At 37.9% G+C, this 16,894-nt stretch overlaps 2 protein-coding genes across 3 annotated transcripts in view; one reads left to right on the forward strand and one right to left on the reverse strand.

Annotated features, from left to right (window-relative positions):
- Nucleotides 1-16,894, reverse strand: part of LOC134664632 (aminopeptidase N) — a 199,720-nt gene that overhangs the window by 65,282 nt on the left and 117,544 nt on the right. The window lies entirely within an intron of this gene.
- On the forward strand, nucleotides 2,046-11,604 carry LOC134664852 (pickpocket protein 28-like). The gene is made up of 14 exons (XM_063521583.1): nucleotides 2,046-2,114; nucleotides 2,881-3,030; nucleotides 3,801-3,930; nucleotides 4,470-4,600; nucleotides 6,247-6,373; nucleotides 6,720-6,871; nucleotides 7,333-7,441; nucleotides 7,714-7,806; nucleotides 7,981-8,120; nucleotides 8,684-8,814; nucleotides 9,571-9,630; nucleotides 10,115-10,301; nucleotides 10,746-10,919; nucleotides 11,504-11,604. Exons 1-14 carry the CDS (start codon nucleotides 2,110-2,112, stop codon nucleotides 11,562-11,564), a joined length of 1,650 nt encoding a protein of 549 aa, XP_063377653.1. The 5' UTR covers nucleotides 2,046-2,109; the 3' UTR covers nucleotides 11,565-11,604.

The raw sequence follows: 16,894 nt of genomic DNA on the forward strand, positions 1-16,894 counted from the left end.
TACGTCTTACGTAGGCGAACAACGCGCGAACGCGGCGCGGCGCGGCGCGGCGAAAGCGGCCGCCGCCGCGCCGCGCCGCGCCGCGCCGCCTGACATTCGCGTGCAAATCGCGCCGCACCGCGTTCGCAACGAGATCGCTTACGTAGGACACTTCTATGGGCATCAAAGGATTGATTTCGCCGCGCCGCGCCGCGCCGCGTTCGCGCGTTGTTCGCCTACGTAAGACGTAGCGTAACATCTAACATAGTGCATACACGAAGGATCCCTAGCTCGCTGGGGTGCCTAGCTGGTAATTGGCATGAGGTAATTAATTCTAGGGCTCACTCGAGCCTGGATTGGCAGCCGCCATTAACCGCTTGCTCGAGTTAGAAATGGATTTTATTTTTAGAATTCATGCAGATGTAATCAATAATTCATCGACTTTTCATCGGGACTTTTATAGTAAAGGGTCATCCATTAATTACGTCACACGAATTTCTAGGTTTTTTGACCCCTCCCCTCCTCCTTGTCACACTTGGTCACATTTGGCAAACCCCTCCCGGTAGTGTGACGTCACATTTTTTCTACGAAATCGCCAAATCGAATTAAGTACCTAAGTAATATTAATATTTTATCAAAATATTTTTGACGATATACACGTAAATATTAGTAACTTTATAACCCAAAACTGCTTAGGAAAGAAAATTAAAGGAATAAAACGATTAGCGTTTTAAAAACTTGTTATTTAAATGTACAGCGAATAAAATAATTTTACTAAGTACACACTTAGTAAAATTATTTCAATATGCTCAGATTGCTCATAAGTTAAACTTACAAAAGATTTGGTCTTCAAGGACACCGTAATACAAGATTTATACCATTTACTAAAATAATGATACTTTGTTTTGTCTCGATCAACGAAGTAACGGTGCTATAAAAATATCTATGAGTAAATAACTAATAATAATTATACGTACACTGACACGCAACTGTGTTTATATAAAGTACTTACTCATTCATTACTTTATTGCTACTTTGTCTCTTGATAATTCAATACATAACCATTACTAATAGCCTAAAGATTATTTGACTGTACTAAATTAATTAATTGGGCTCACCGCCAACATTGAAAAACCGAAAATCGTTATCTACTTCTCTATCGCTCTTGCATTCCTCGGTAACTTACATTGTCAATGTTACAATTTATTAGTCAGTTTAATTGTGTGACAAAAATATAGTCCGACAAGAAATTGTAAAAAAATATTGAGGGCGCTGCTTCCTACGTAACTGTCACATATTTGACGTAAAATGCTTAAACATGGCAACAATTCAGTATGGATTTTTTTTAGTTCCAATTTATTTAGTTTCTACTATTTTATGTCGCAGTATACATCTACGTTATTTTTACGGGGTTTTGTTTAGACTTGTATAACTTATAAAAAACTTTTTTTTTTTAGCCAACATAGGCTTGTATTACAACTAAAATAACAAAATAAATTAATCATAAATCTAGCCCTAAATTAGCTTGAGGCATTGTTCCCAGGACGCTGGCCGCGTTCCCCCTCTGCACAGCGAGGCTGAGTTTTTGTGCAAAAAAAAGGGGCAGCTCGTAGGTCGCCAGACACCCAGACCAGTTTGGTAGAAATTTCTTTAACTAGTTCATTGGTGTCTGACGACCAAGGACCGAGAGTTTCAATTGCAAGTGCCGCAAATACATAAAAAACTTTATTTATTTATATTTGATGTTGGTGATTGGCACTCCTCACTGACTAATCAATATGAACGATCTTCAAGGTCGTATCAAAACAAGACCAAAACCGTAAAAAATTGTGAAATCAGAATCGGACTCCTTGTCATTATTTCACCCTGTATAGGTATACAGCTTGTTCACAATACAAACCTAGATCAGAACGAGGTCTAGGTCGATTGACATAGTCCCTTGATATTTATATCATAATCAACTATGTCATTACTTATAACATTACAGGGCCCGTCTACAACGGACTTAGTGTAATGAAAAACAATTACCAACCTAACAGTAATTAAATGAGACACTATAAATGAGACTGTGCTGCGGTGATCGGTCGTGTTTCGTGACATTATTGTTCAATTCGGTGTTAGTCTGTGGAAATGGAGTAAGTTTAATATTACTTTATTATCTCTGTCTGTAAGGTATTTGTAATATGGGCCTTGTTGCCTGATTTAAAATGTTAAATTAAATTACTTATTATCACACAAATCATGAACGCTCTAACTATGATGCGATCAAAAAGCGCAATTTACGGCTCAGTTGAAATGACATTTTATTCGAAATAAAATATTAATTGCAAACAATGATCCCATGCGGCAATGGCGGGCAAGAGCAGCCGATGCAACGGAGCCACGCCGTTTTGTCGACTAAATAGTGTTTAGTTTTAAGTTTATAAAATACATTATGTCTGTAAGGTATTTGTAATAGGTATGGGCCTTGTTGCCTGAATTAAATATCTAAATAAATAATAACATTTTTTAATTTAATCGTATGGCAAGATTCGAGTCGCTTAAAGTATTAGGAAGTAATAAAGAATTAAAGAACTATATCCAATGTCTTGGCCCATAGGGCTGCGTCTTCACTAGGAGCGAGCAAATTTGCCAATAAACTTTCTCTTAGGGCAGTCGACTAATATGTGCTGGATAGTCTGCTTTGGAGCTCCGTAGTCACCGGTCATAACATGAAATTCCTAAACACATCATAGATGAGACACATGTTTTAATGTCTTTTAATACCTTAAATTATGTAGCAGTCACATAAACTACTATTATGTACAGTACAATTATACATATAACTACTAATTTTGGACTTGTAAACAAAGTAAAAATAGAATATAAAATATAACAAATCCTTTAATAATTCTCTTCCAGTTCCGAAGATACCAAAAGTGGTGTCAACAACAGCAGAAAGCTTAGACGTAAGCGAAGAAAGGCAGTGAAACTGATACAGGAGTATGCGGAGAACAGTAGCCTGCATGGACTCAAGTATATCGCTGAGAAAGGCCGTACTTTTGTCGAAAAGTAAGCATAATTTTATTGAATTTTTACCAACAGGGTTCACACGAGCTCCGAGACATAGGCTAGATCAGGGGTTCCCAATCTTTTAAGGGTTCCGTACCCAAAGGGTAAAACGGGACCCTATTACTAAGATTCTGCTGTCCGTCCGTCCATCCGTCCGTCCGTCCGTCTGTCTGTCACCAGGCTGTATCTCACGAACCGTGATAGCTAGACAGTTGAAATTTTTACAGATGATGTATTTCTGTTGCCGCTATAACAACAAATAGTAAAAACAGAATAAAATAAAGATTTAAATGGGGCTCCCATACAACAAACGTGATTTTTGACCGAAGTTAAACAACGTCGGGCGCGGGCGGGGTCAGTACTTGTTTAGTCTGCTGCTAGCTAGGCTATTCGAAATAGATAGGTAACACAGTGAGGAGGATTGCCTCTCGACACCCCTCTTTACTGTCTACGGCGCCCTAGGGCGACACGGCGCAAAGTTTGGGAATCCCTGGACTAGATGATAAGCTGTTTAATGGTGTCAGTCGATCCGGTTTGTTTTGAGGATGAAATATCTACACAGGACCCATGGCATTCACACAATACCAAATTCAGGAACGACAGTTAAAGTCCGACAATCGTACACAACACGCGAAACGCCCCTTACTAAACGACACGTTATACTGTTCTTTTACTCCTTTTTTATTTTCTGGATTTATGTTCTTTTATTCCAAATTTTATTTTATTTTTTGAATATTCAAATCCAAATCTAAATTGTTTTATATTTTCAGGATATTCTGGGTGGCAACATTCCTAGTCAGCATCAGTTTGTGTCTGATCTTGATCAAGAATGTTTGGATCAAGTGGCAGACCAGCCCGGTCATTGTAGCCCTTAGTGAGCAACTGGTTTCTGTTGGAGAGGTAGACTTCAATTATAGTCTGTATCTTTAGGTATCTATTTACATTTAAAAAAAACAAACATTATTATAGTTACAACATTATTGGTTAACCAACCAAATACAAAACCGCCTGGACCAGTCACTGAACGACCTGCCTTTAAACTACATTATTTTGATCATATACAATGTTTTCATCTATCCCATAGTCTAATAAAACATGGTATTCTCTTCCCAGAGTGACACAAGCCTACGTCACAATAACATGGCCGCTATATATAGCGCTATCGCATATTATCATATGGCGCTGTCGCATGATGACGTAGGCTTGTGTCAGTCAGGTGACCTAGAAAAGACGGGAAGAGAGTACCAGGCGGAGTATATTATTATACCATGATCTATCCTCAACTGTCTTAAGGAGCCATTTGAGGGTAGATTTTGTTTACTTTTGTTTAAATACCTAAAGATACAGAGTATAGTTATTATTTCACACAAGCCTCCTAGCGACAACGTTGAATTGAATTAGTAAAATTCCATCTTTCCATGTCATTTTACATGTTTTAGGTACCATTCCCATCGGTGACAATCTGTCCACAAATCAAAGCGAAGCGATCGCTTTATAATTTCACTCACGAAACGATCGAGATGAAAAAAAAGATGGAGTCACGTTTGGCGAGTAACAGAACACAAGACGAGTAAGTCGTTGTATAAATAATTTTAAAAAGAGTTGGCGTCACTAAAATTGCGCAGTTAGACATTGTTTGATATGACTTTGACACGGTGTATTTCGGACGCAGTTGATGCACCACGATTCTCAATGCATAATACCACGACTAGCAGTGCATTTCGGGTGAACCAATAAGCGCGACCTAATATGTAGTATCAATATGTAAAGAATTATAAAGATTTTTGATTCCATAGGAATTAATTAACTCCTATTTATGTAATAATTGTGACAGAATAAATTAAGGAAGAGCTAATCAGAAAATAAGTAGATTAGTCTTATTATATTTTTGAAAATGCATTTACTCCGCCTTGTGGCTAGGGATTGCAAACCGGATTGATCCGGCCGGACCGGATCCGGTTAGGTATAAGGATATGAAAATTAATTAAATGACATATTTTTCAAGTTTTATGCGTTATATGAGAAACAAAGGGTAGTTTTACAAATTTATTCATAAAACAACAATTAGAAGTTATAAGAAATCACTTTTTAACAATAAAATAAAACTATGTATTAAAAAGTGTAACATAGTCAATCTCAAAACAAAAATCAATATTTGAAATCTAAGTCATTAATTTTATTATATTCAATCATGCACACTCTGTTTACGTTTACAATAAAATTATAAATTTGATTAGATTCCAAAGCCTGTCAACGGGATAATTATGGGATGGGAAATGGAACTCCTTGAAAGGACAAGTTTTCGTAACTGTTCTTTGATGGAGTTATTTGAACCCTGACATGCATTCTAGTAACAAGCTACATATTTTACTTCTAACCAAAATTGTATGAAATGCGCTCCAATAAGTATTATCTTGCTTTCATTTTTTATCCGTGAAAATAGTTTTATAGCCTAAATCACAAATAAATAAATAATTCATGAATAAATATTTAGGGACAATTTTATACAGATCGACCTACTCGTAGCCCCAAACCAAGTAAAGGTTGTAATATAGGTACTAGCTAGCTTTAGGTAGTACTACTAGGCGACGATATATATACGTATAGAATATTGATAAATACATCCTTATAAATATACATAGGAAACACCCATAACTCAGGAACAAATATCTGTGTTTATCACACAAATAAATGCCCTTACCGGTATTCAAACCCAGGACCATCGGCTTCATAGGCAGGGTCACTGAATGGTCACTACTAGGCCAGACCGGTCGTTCCAAATGCCTTCCATGACTTCTCCATCCATTAATTTTTACTTCTAATTATTTAAGTAACCGTCGTATCGTGCCGATTCGTGCCACCGCCATGAAAGAAGAGGAAATACTCTTCTGTTCTCAATTATCGTCATATTACATATCTTCTTATTTTACACTAAATTTAGATTTTTTCATTCGTTCTTTATTCTGTTTAACTTCTTTCTTCTATCCGTAGCCTTTATCTCACCTAAAACGCGCAGTGCGGACTTTTTTCTATTTTCCCGGATCCGGTCCGGATCCGGTGATTTTAACCGGATCCGGTAGCTTCTAAAAAGCGCCGGATCCGGCCGGATTACCGGATCTGCCGGACCGGATTGCAATCCCTACTTGTGGCACGCATACGTCGTGCATGTGTTATCTCATTTCTATGCTAATACATGTATTTGTTTCTGTTTCGTAGCAAAGATGATGATCTTTTGGCCAATAAATATGAGGATATCGGATTAGTGTGCTGGGTTGACGTGCCAGTGGTTCCTTACAGAAAACGGAACTACTCTGACGCCACAGTCGTTCAACATATAATTGACGTTAGTAGCATCTTGATTTATACCATAAACTCTACCTAAGGTATACTAATATATTCTCTGCTTAATTCAACCTTTTAACGGAATGGAGGCCGCTTTCAGATGAAAGGAGCGCCTGCCGTCCGTTTGCTCTTTGATAGGACGATATTTGGAAGATTGCAGGTCATTTTTGTGTGAGATTAGCACTGGACCGGGACAAGTTTCGTATTTCAAGAGAGGGCTATACTAAGCAGTGACCGATATATGAGATATGAGGGTCTCTACAATAAGAGACTAACAAACTTAGCCTAGTTGATTTATCTTTTTTGTAGAAGACCGTTCGTCTTAATTAATTTTTTTTTTGATTCAGGTAGCTCCAAGTATTAAAGACATATTTTACGGATGCCGTTGGAGAGGAGATGACGTCGCGTGTCAGGACATTTTTCAGTCAGTCCTTACATCGGAGGGGATCTGCTTTACAACGAACAGTATGGCGGCGAGTGAAATCTTTAGACAGCAAAAGTAAGTGCTTTAGGCTGTGATCCCTCTGAATTTTTAGGAATATTCCAGCATCATTCGCATCATTAGTATTCCCTGCTAAGTATTTGGATAGGAGGTGAGCGTATCCTGCTTATCCTTAGAGTTGGCCAAAGGTGCTCATGCTGACTACATTCAAGGAATGAGGAAGGGTGTGATCGTGCTATTGGTGGCTTGGGTAATGGCTTTATAACTGCGAATACTGAAGACAAGCACAAGAGCACATTCTGATTATCCTTAGAGTTGGCTAAAGGCGCTCATCCTTTCTACATTGTAGATACTCAAGATATTGGGATGCGTGTGTGTGATATGAGTGGACCTGCGAATACTAAAGACACCAGTTCAACTCCAGTCCCAAGCACTAGAAGTCTTGGCTCTTTTTCTTTCGTATAAGACAACTATTTCAGTATAAGAATAAGTTTCACCAAAAATCACCTTTATTTCAGCGTACACGAAGATTATTCCTACTTAGATAGCTCTAAACCAAGCAACAACTGGTCGCTTAAAGGCGGATACACTAGCAACGAAGAGGATGTGTATCCGAAAAAAGGCCGAGTGAGTACCTATTAGTCTAAGGAAGACATTCGTTATTTTATATTTTTTTCTTTAAATTGACATCAGAGGGCCTACCGCGAACCACGTTCGACGTGTTGCCTCTCTGTCGCATTTATCAATACGTACGTAAGGGAGGCAACACGCCGAACGTGGTTCGCGGTAGATCCTCGGGCCACTTCTGACTATTTCCTTACATTATTTAAGTTTCGATTGGCATATTCTATAAACGATTGTCATCCTGGCTACGCCCTCAGATCTTTATCGATCCCCAGGGAAACGGCGCAGACACCGACCTGCGAGTTATTCTCAGAGAGCAGACAACTGACCGAGATGGGCTATGCTATGGCATAAACCACGGTTACAAAGTAGGTACTACTAGCTTGTTAACAAATATAGATTATAAGTATCTATTAATTTGCAATAGCATCATTAATGTGAAATTTCTATGGTCATAATTATGACGTTTATAATGACACTTTCTCAATTTGTTCTATTCAAATCGGTGCAAAGTTAACTTAGACGGATTCTATTTATTCCAGGTGTACCTTCAGCACCCGGCAGATATGCCTCAATCTTCTCTGTACTACTACGCTGCTCTGCCGGAGCAGACTTCTTCGTTCGCAGTAAAGTTCAGCGTCACGAATACTTCCAATACATTGGTGAACTATCCTCCAAAAATGTAAGTCAAGTGATCCCTTCGTCCATTCATTGAGATTCCATTTAAGTACGCTAAGTCTGCAACAACTTGGCAGTTTGGCAGTTGCAGTCACGCCTACTAGACACATCACATATAGCTTCTATCCGACAAAGAGCAACCGGCCGCCCGTATTTCTAGCGAGGACCGATTGACTCACACAAACGATACATTAAAAAAAAAAAAAGTTGCAGTCACGCCATACCTACTTGACGCAGCACTTGGCGTGCAGAATATATTTTGGATTGTCGATTTAAATCACTTCAGGTAAAGATTTGGCGGTAGATAGTAAATTAGCGATGAAACTACGCAATGAAACGCTACGCAAAGCAGTGGGAAAAGATCACCATAACGCTTGCTCTTTCTAAACTGCGTCTCTTAGATTGGCCACGGGTCACGGCTAAAAGTGACATTCCATTTCCAACTGCAGCTGCAATACTGTTCATTTTACTATGGAAATTGACAATGACAGCGACGCGTTTAACGCGTAAATACTACCTACCATACTTACAATTGTTGAATTTGTGCCAGAATATGTTTTATTCCAGCCGCCAATGTTACTTCCCCGAAGAGCGTCAGTTGAAGTACTTCAGAACGTACACGCCCAACAACTGCCGACTGGAGTGTATGTCGGACTACACTTTTGACAGCTGCGGCTGTGTTTGGTTTCACATGCCACGTGAGTTAAGCTTTGAGCGTTGAGATTGAGTGATTTCAGTCCTGTCATCGCAAAGCGTATGGGCAATTCGAGTAGTTAGGTCAGTGGTATGTCACTAAACTGTGTGGGCACGCTAGGCTCACGGATGCTCCGAGTCATTAAAGGCACAGTCTAGAAAGCAAGAGGGAGTACGCATCCTACGGTAAGGATCCGTTTTGTTACACAGTGGAAATTATACAGGGTGTCCCAGAAATCGACGTCAAGCCGTAAACGGATGATAGACCAAGTCATAACAGTTATCATAAAAATACATAAAAAAATCCAACTCATGTTCTTTTAAAATTATGGTCACTTTAAAAATTCACTAAAAAATCCACACCCTGTAATGGTTCTTTAACTCTTGTTACTATACATTCCATAATTAATTTAAATTTTTTATTATTATGTAATCTTGAGGCTGTGGATTTTTTAGTTAATTTTTAAAGTGACCATAATGTTTAAAGAACATGAGTTGGATTTTTTTATGTATTTTTATGATAACTGTTATGACTTGGTCTATCATCCGTTTACGGCTTGACGTCGATTTCTGGGACACCTTGTATATGTAGTACTGTTACCTATTTTGCGGTTGGTCAAACTCCTTAAATCCTTACTTTGATTAGTGATTGTACCTACTCTTAAGCAGAGTCTCTAGCGGCCTCCTATGAGTAGAACTAAAATGGTTTTAAAAATATTTGTATAAAATATTTTATTATTCTTATTATGTGTAATTTTCAGATAAAGACAGCTCAACTATTTGCAGACAACTTAAAAAGGATTGCGTTTTAAAAGCATTGGGTAAGATATTTAAACATTACCTTGAGGAACGGATACCGGAACATGCTCTGTACATTTTTGACTTCATAAAACGGTCCACATGACTGATACTTATCTGACACTAATCACAGTAATCACTGATAGTTATCCCTTCTTCATAAATATACCTTGCCCGCTTTGAATATTACCCAATACGGGAGTTCTCGTTATTGAAAAAAAGTTGTGATTGATCACTAAAAGTTTTGATAGGCTGAAATAAAATTCTATGTCAAACATCTTGAGCGCCATTACAATATTTGACGTTGTCAAGCTGCGCACAGTACAGTGGAGTCGCTCTCGACATAAAACATTAGAATCTTTTCTGAGCTCAAAAACTAACTAGATATATTAAATATTCTAGTACCGTAATGCTGTCAAAATCTGTTCTTGTTAAACATTGAGAATTCTGCACAGTATTTTTATTATATTCTTGTACTCGCATGCTTATTGATTTCACATTTTCCAGAGAGATACGCCGCGGAGGAAAGTCAAACCGATTCTAAAGTTGACAAATGCAAATGCCTTCCGCTCTGTATCGGCATCCAGTACGACGCAGAGGTTCTTAAGACGAAGTTCGATATACACAGTATGCTGAATGCTATTAAAGTTGTTTATCCCGAATGGTATCAAAATGAGACTGATGAGGAGACGGGGTGTGTTTTTAATTAGTTTCATTGATTTATTGTTTCTTGTATTGTTATCTATACAGTTTGTCTAAGCTAACTCTGCACCGACATGATTAGCGGCAAAGAGACTCACTATATACGTTAAAGCCCTCTATAAATAAGAATAAGAATCAATAAAAATACTATCACAGAGTAACAAGTTAGTTTAGAGTGTTCGCTCCATATAACTGGTAATTAGGTTGAATATAACGACGAGAAAGGGGACTGAGGGAGGACGGGCGAAGGGGTAAATCCCAGATTTTAAAACGGACGCCCCCTGCCCGGTCCTACATCAGTCCCTTTACTCGTCATGTCTTCATTATTTCAAGCTTTCGGGCTAGCCAGTTGTATGTAGTGAACAAGTATGCTTACTTCTCTATGCTACTATGTAACTGGCTACTTCTAATTTTGTTTTAACCCATTCCTTTCCAGGATGTCATATACGATGATAGAGCTGTACTACAAGGAGCCGCGATACATGTCAATGCGTCGCTCGGAGCTGTTCGGTCTGACAGACTTCCTCGCAAATTGCGGCGGGCTGCTCGGACTCTTTCTCGGCTTCTCCTTCTTAAGTCTCGTTGAGATCTTTTACTTTTGCACTCTCAGGTGAGACATATTTTTTCTTCTCTTCTTCTTTTAGCCCTTTTTAATATTTGAGATGAAGGCCTCCTTCAATTTTTGAAATTCTGTTCTATTGTGTGCTCTTTGTACCTATTTTGATCCAGCTGTTCTTTGTCGTCATCCCAACGCATTTTTGATTTTCCTATTAGGCGTGAGACAAATTTTTACTACGTACTCAGTTACCAATAGGTAACTACGAGAAACTGGCAAATTATTAGGAAAGTTATTAATTACGACCTATAGAATATTCACTCCTCTTAGCTATAGCTATGGGTTGAAAAAGCAGTCATTATTGGAAAAAGTATTTTGTTTACCTACGGGAGGTATCTCTTTACCCTATTAAACTGCTATTTCAGACAACATTTAATATCTTGCTGAGTAGGTATGGTTAAGGGTAATATAAAAACAACCTGTACAGGGTGACATCAAATTGGACATATACTTTAAATACTATTCATTGTAATAAATTGTTCATACTAAAGTTAATTTGCTACAAGTATGTACGTCCATATCAAACGGGGTCAAATAAATCAGCTTAATTATTAACTTGTACCAACAACTTGTTTCAGGCTTGGCTGCACTCTACGACGGGACACGCGAAATTATGAAAATGACGTCAAACAAAACTAGCTCAAGTTCTATTATATTTCATTACATACTTAAAATTTAATCTTTTAATACTTCCAATTAAAGTCTTTGCGGAAAGAGAAGAGTCGTGGAATATATGTGGCTCAATACATTACACGACTTTTCTCTTTCCGCACAAACTTTAAAACCGTTTTTCTTATTCAAACTTTAAATGTTATCAGAATATAGAGTTCAAAATCAAAATAAACTATTAGATATATTCTCCTATTTCATTGCTGAAATAACATCTATTGTGATCTTTAAAACGTAACTTAACCTAGCTGCCAATTCGAACTTGTAAATAGGTTTTAATTTCATCTCAAGTTGGTATCATTCGCTCGTGCATCACACTCATACAGTATACTAGCAAGTAGTTCACCCCAAATAGAGATCGCAGACTTTCACATATTTACCTAGATATAATATTACCTAGATATGTATTGTCTTTCCATATCGTGCGACCAGGGGTTCCCGGACCTTTTATTTATTTTATTTTATTTTAGTACATGGAAAACCAACAGCGCTATAATATATCCAGAAATTACAATAGAATCACAGAGCCAATTATAGGTTCTCACTTATAGAAATATAATAAATTATAGAAAGTTTTGCCCAACTTTTAGAGGCATTACCTTGCACATTATCTGCACTGTTCGCGAAATGCAGTGCAGATACCCTTTAAGACAAATACATCTAAAAGCAAGGTATACACGAGAAGAATACCATCCCTGCGTGAGTGAGTGTTTCATATGCTATATAATATTATATGATATATGAGATATTGAGAGCGCTGTTGGCCTAGCGGTAAGAGCGTGCGACTTGCAATCCGAAGGTCGCGGGTTCAAACCCCGGCTCGTACCAAAGAGTTTTTCGGAACTTATGTACGAAATATCATTTGATATTTACCAGTCGCTTTTCGGTGAAGGAAAACATCGTAAGGAAACCTGCATACATCTGCGAAGAAATTCAAAGGTGTATGTGAAGTCCCCAATCCGCATTGGGCTAGCGTGGGGACTATAGCCCAAGCCCTCTCGCGCTCGAGAGGAGGCCTGTGCCCAGCAGTGGGACGTATAAGGCTGAGATGATGATGATATGATATATTAAATATATCTGATTCTAATTGTGATACATCAGGAGACTATTGCAGTGCGTTAATTAGTGTGTTGGATGGAATAGTTTTTTTTTGATATATGTGTTGTTAGAGCAAAATTTCAAATATCGGTTTGATGTCAGCACGTCCGAATTGGCCTGTTGGAATACCGCTCCTATTCTCAACCGGCAATCCGTCTTGTCGCTGAAAAATTGCGGTCGCAAAATGAAAGTATCATTTTGAAATTGCACAAAACATCGTCCATCGGCCATTGTTGCGCGGCTTTGTTGCGATTATTGCGAGTTCTGAATGCCGCGTTGACTACAGTTGCTTTTAATGAATAGGCTGAGTGCGTTGGTAAAGTGTGCATTATTTTATGGATATTTACGTGTAATACGTGTATGTTATCTTCAGCCCATACTATGAGTGGCAGATTAGGTATATCAAAATTTCCTAACCATAGATATTAACTCCTCATTTTACGGCGGAGGGTCTACTACTGTAAAGGGATACGACCGAGTAGGGAGGATATGGAAGATGATTAAACACAAATTGATAGTATTCTTATATGGGCCCGATTCGGATTTAGAAATAGATATCTATTAGATTTCTTTTAAACATCACCAAGATACGATAACGATACGTTTAAGATCTAACCTGTCGAATTTGACATTTTCGCGATTCTGGAGATACTCTTGAACGATTTCCACAGGATATGACTTAGAGATCTAATTCACATCTAATATATATCTTACTCTATCTAACGTAAAAGTGACATTGGATGCCCGAATTGCGCTGCAAAAGAGAACTAGTTGATATCTAAACTATAACGTATCTAGAATGGATCTAGTACGTGTCGTCTCTTGTGAATATCTTGAAGTTCGAATACGGCAGTATGTCTTTTCTTAGCTAGGTTACATAAAATGATCTACTCTTAATGAATGCCTCTTCTGGAATATCGATCCGCACGCCCGTTCCATCTGACAGCGAGATCAGATTCTAAATTTAAATAACTGGTAGCCAGTTATTGAGCAAAAAGGCTGTAAAGGTTGCAGATCGTGAAAACCGAAATATCAAGCATATGGAAGAATATGCAAGAGTGAAAGAGAGGCAGGAGAACGAAATATCGATTTTAAATTTTCTGCCTTCTGTTCCGGTTGCTAACTCAAGCTTAATTTTTATTCCAAAATTTGGAGTAAGCACTATATTAGGTATGTATAAAGTTTAAAATTAATAAAATAAATAATAATATGTTATGAGTTCACTCCCCACCCATGTTCACCCCCCATAAGGGGGAGGCCTATGTTCAGCAGTGGACGTCTTATGGCTGAGATGATGATGATGATGATGTTATGAGTTTGATCTGGAATCATTTCTTTACCAAGATCCAGATCAAATTTATAATCTGTTATTAGAACCAGAATACGCCTGCTAGTTTGATAGTCCTACTCCCAGGTCAGCAATCACCGGTCTTCATCCCCTGTTTGAACAAATAAATCATTAAGTATTAAAACACTAAAAACATTTCATATTTAAAAAAGCACTTTGCAGTTAAAAGCTATTTGAAAGAGCGTTCCGTATTCATAAAACATAAAGGATGACACACGCTAGACCGGGCCGGGGTCGGGCCGGAGCTTCCGGCGCTTCGTTTTCTATGGAAAGCACCACGTGATCACCGATCACGTCATAGAAAATGACATGTCGGACGCCTCGCCCGGGCACGGCCCGGTCTAGCGTGAGTCATCCTTAATACAGTAAATTAAAGTCAAACGCAAAACAAATGCAAAATATTTGGTTAAATCCTCTCCTCCTGTAGAGGTGAATAACGAACGCATTTTTGCACTAGTTGAAAGTACTGAAACGCGTCGCTCGTTCGCCGCACTCGCTTGGTCACTTTTCTCACCGTAGGTACTAGCGCTTACGCTATTATTATCGCCGCTCCTATATTATTGCGGTGCTATGCGACGTAAGCGCCAGCCGCCATAAGGTACCTTTTGCCGTGCAACGTCACATATCTTCACTATTTCATATCTAGTGAATCTCTAATTCATTTCCCGAATCGCGGCACCAACCGCCATAAGTTACCTTTTGCAGTGGAACGTCACATATCTTTACTATTTCATATCTAATGAGTTTCTAATTCATTTCCCGAATCGAGCCGTAGGTATGTGTAGGTATTACCACTGGCTTGCGGCTTGGTATTTTGTGCACAAATACCGACGGAAAACTTTTAATTAAGGCAAATATCAGGTAAAAAGTAAATAAGCTTAACGTGTTGGAACTCCGCAACATTCCGACACGACTCCGAGTGGTGCTCAACTTCTTTAATCGCAGCTGGTATGGTATATACTATATAGCATATTAAACCACGACATGTAGCTGCCGAAGGAAACATTTTTAAACATATATAATACAATACAATACAATACAATACTCTTTATTGCACACCTCACATACACGTATATAATTTTCATGTAGTCCAGATAAAGGCTAGTTTTGAACGATCTTTTTAGCGGTTACCCCCTTATTCATAAAACTTTACGGGCCTGATTTAGTTAAATTATGTTTTATCCCTTTCTTAAAAATACATAAATCAAAATGACAGATAAGGACAAACGATTATTAGCTAATTGAGGTTTGTAGCGTTTATGAGTTATTATTACGAGTATACTATTTTGGGCGACACAATCCTGACAACATGGGTGCTAATATTCAAGCTGAATATCGTTTGCGACCGCTATTCGCTATGATGCTTTCTTCGATTTGCAACTACGTATCTTAACTTAATTTGTTATTGACGTTTTTGTAACTCCTCCGACATGTTGCAGAGGCCTATTCTCCCTATGAAAGCTATCTAGCGTTGATATGACGTCTCTTGGTCATCATACGCAACGCACGCACGCACATTGATTTCATACGTACCAATCATGCCAGAATCGCACGTACCGAGTAGAGTGGCGAGACAGTAAAACGAAGTATGAAATTGTTACTCGGCCGAGTAAAAATTCCTCGTTTTACTGTCTCGTCTCGCCACTCTACTCGGTACGTGTAACCGAGCCCTCAGCGCGAGCGAACTTCAAGGACGTATACAAATATAAAACCCGTAACAAATTGTCAAATCAGGATCGGCCTCACAATAACAAATCGTTCAAATCTTTAAAATCTAAATGCCATTTTATGTACCGTACATAATCGTGCGCCCTGTCTTTAAATTTCTTATAAAATGTATGTAAGTTTCCCTCGATATTTTGTTTACCGTAAATCAGGTCGTCACATTAATAATATTTAAGTGAGTTTTCTCTTTCTCGGTATAAAAAGAAGACTGCGTCTGCCGCTTTGGTTTTTATGCCCCGTCGGGCTAGTTAGGAAATTAGTTTAATTCCATCTGAATTGGTTTTGCCTCAAATAAAGAGCTGTCGCGAATATCGTTAAATACGTTTAAAATTATTTTCACCACACTAGCTCGGAAAGGCTTACTTTGCACTTCAAAAACTAATAGCAAAGTTACATTTTATTTACATGTGAAGCAAAGTAATCAAATGCAAATTTTGAGTTTTTTTCTTATGTTTGCTGGTAGAATTGACTTTTAAATGATGATTTTGGATGATAAATATATTTAATAACATTAATTTTGATTTGATTTGGTTTGATTTTGTTTGATATTTTACATTTAATATTTGCTTCGGGTTTGTGTGGTGAAAAATTTTGTGTTTCACTCGGGGGCAAATTTAGTTTAACCCTCGTGCTTTGAAACACTCGCAGTGCTCAAGATTCCATTTTTCAATTTTGGAATCTTTCGCTTGCTCGGGTATCAATATTAGCACGAGCGGTTAAACAACAACTTTGCCCCCTTGTAAAACAAATAACTATTTTTGCTATATTGATATTGAGTAAACCTCTAAAGCAAACTAAAGCCGTAAATTATTCGAATATTCAAAACAGTATCTTAATATGGTGTCTTATTGTGTTCGTCTTTGGGCTCTTTTTCATACGAGTTCCAAAACATTACCCTATTATACTATAATTCTTCTTAAATTTTGAAACCATTATCAAAATTATAATTATTCCAAGATTAACTCCAGTTTTTCATCAAATTGGTAAACCTGTATAAGCTACTCCCTGCTTTTTCTTAACAAATGACAGTATTTTTTAAGAGCTCTATTTCTAAACTTGGCGCCCAAAATGGGCCTATTCCATATTGTCTTATTATGATGGACTCTCATAAAAGTAAAGGCTTGTTCTT

The sequence above is a fragment of the Cydia fagiglandana genome, chromosome 5 (genome assembly GCF_963556715.1).
Source record: "Cydia fagiglandana chromosome 5, ilCydFagi1.1, whole genome shotgun sequence".
In the NCBI taxonomy this organism is placed as follows: domain Eukaryota; kingdom Metazoa; phylum Arthropoda; class Insecta; order Lepidoptera; family Tortricidae; genus Cydia; species Cydia fagiglandana.

Bases quoted from the DNA above. Each gene is read 5' to 3' on its own strand.
- LOC134664852 (XM_063521583.1), top strand. The intron at 6,872-7,332 runs GTAAGTGCTTTA...CCTTTATTTCAG, and splicing joins GAAATCTTTAGACAGCAAAA to CGTACACGAAGATTATTCCT. The intron at 10,920-11,503 runs GTGAGACATATT...AACTTGTTTCAG, and splicing joins TTTTACTTTTGCACTCTCAG to GCTTGGCTGCACTCTACGAC.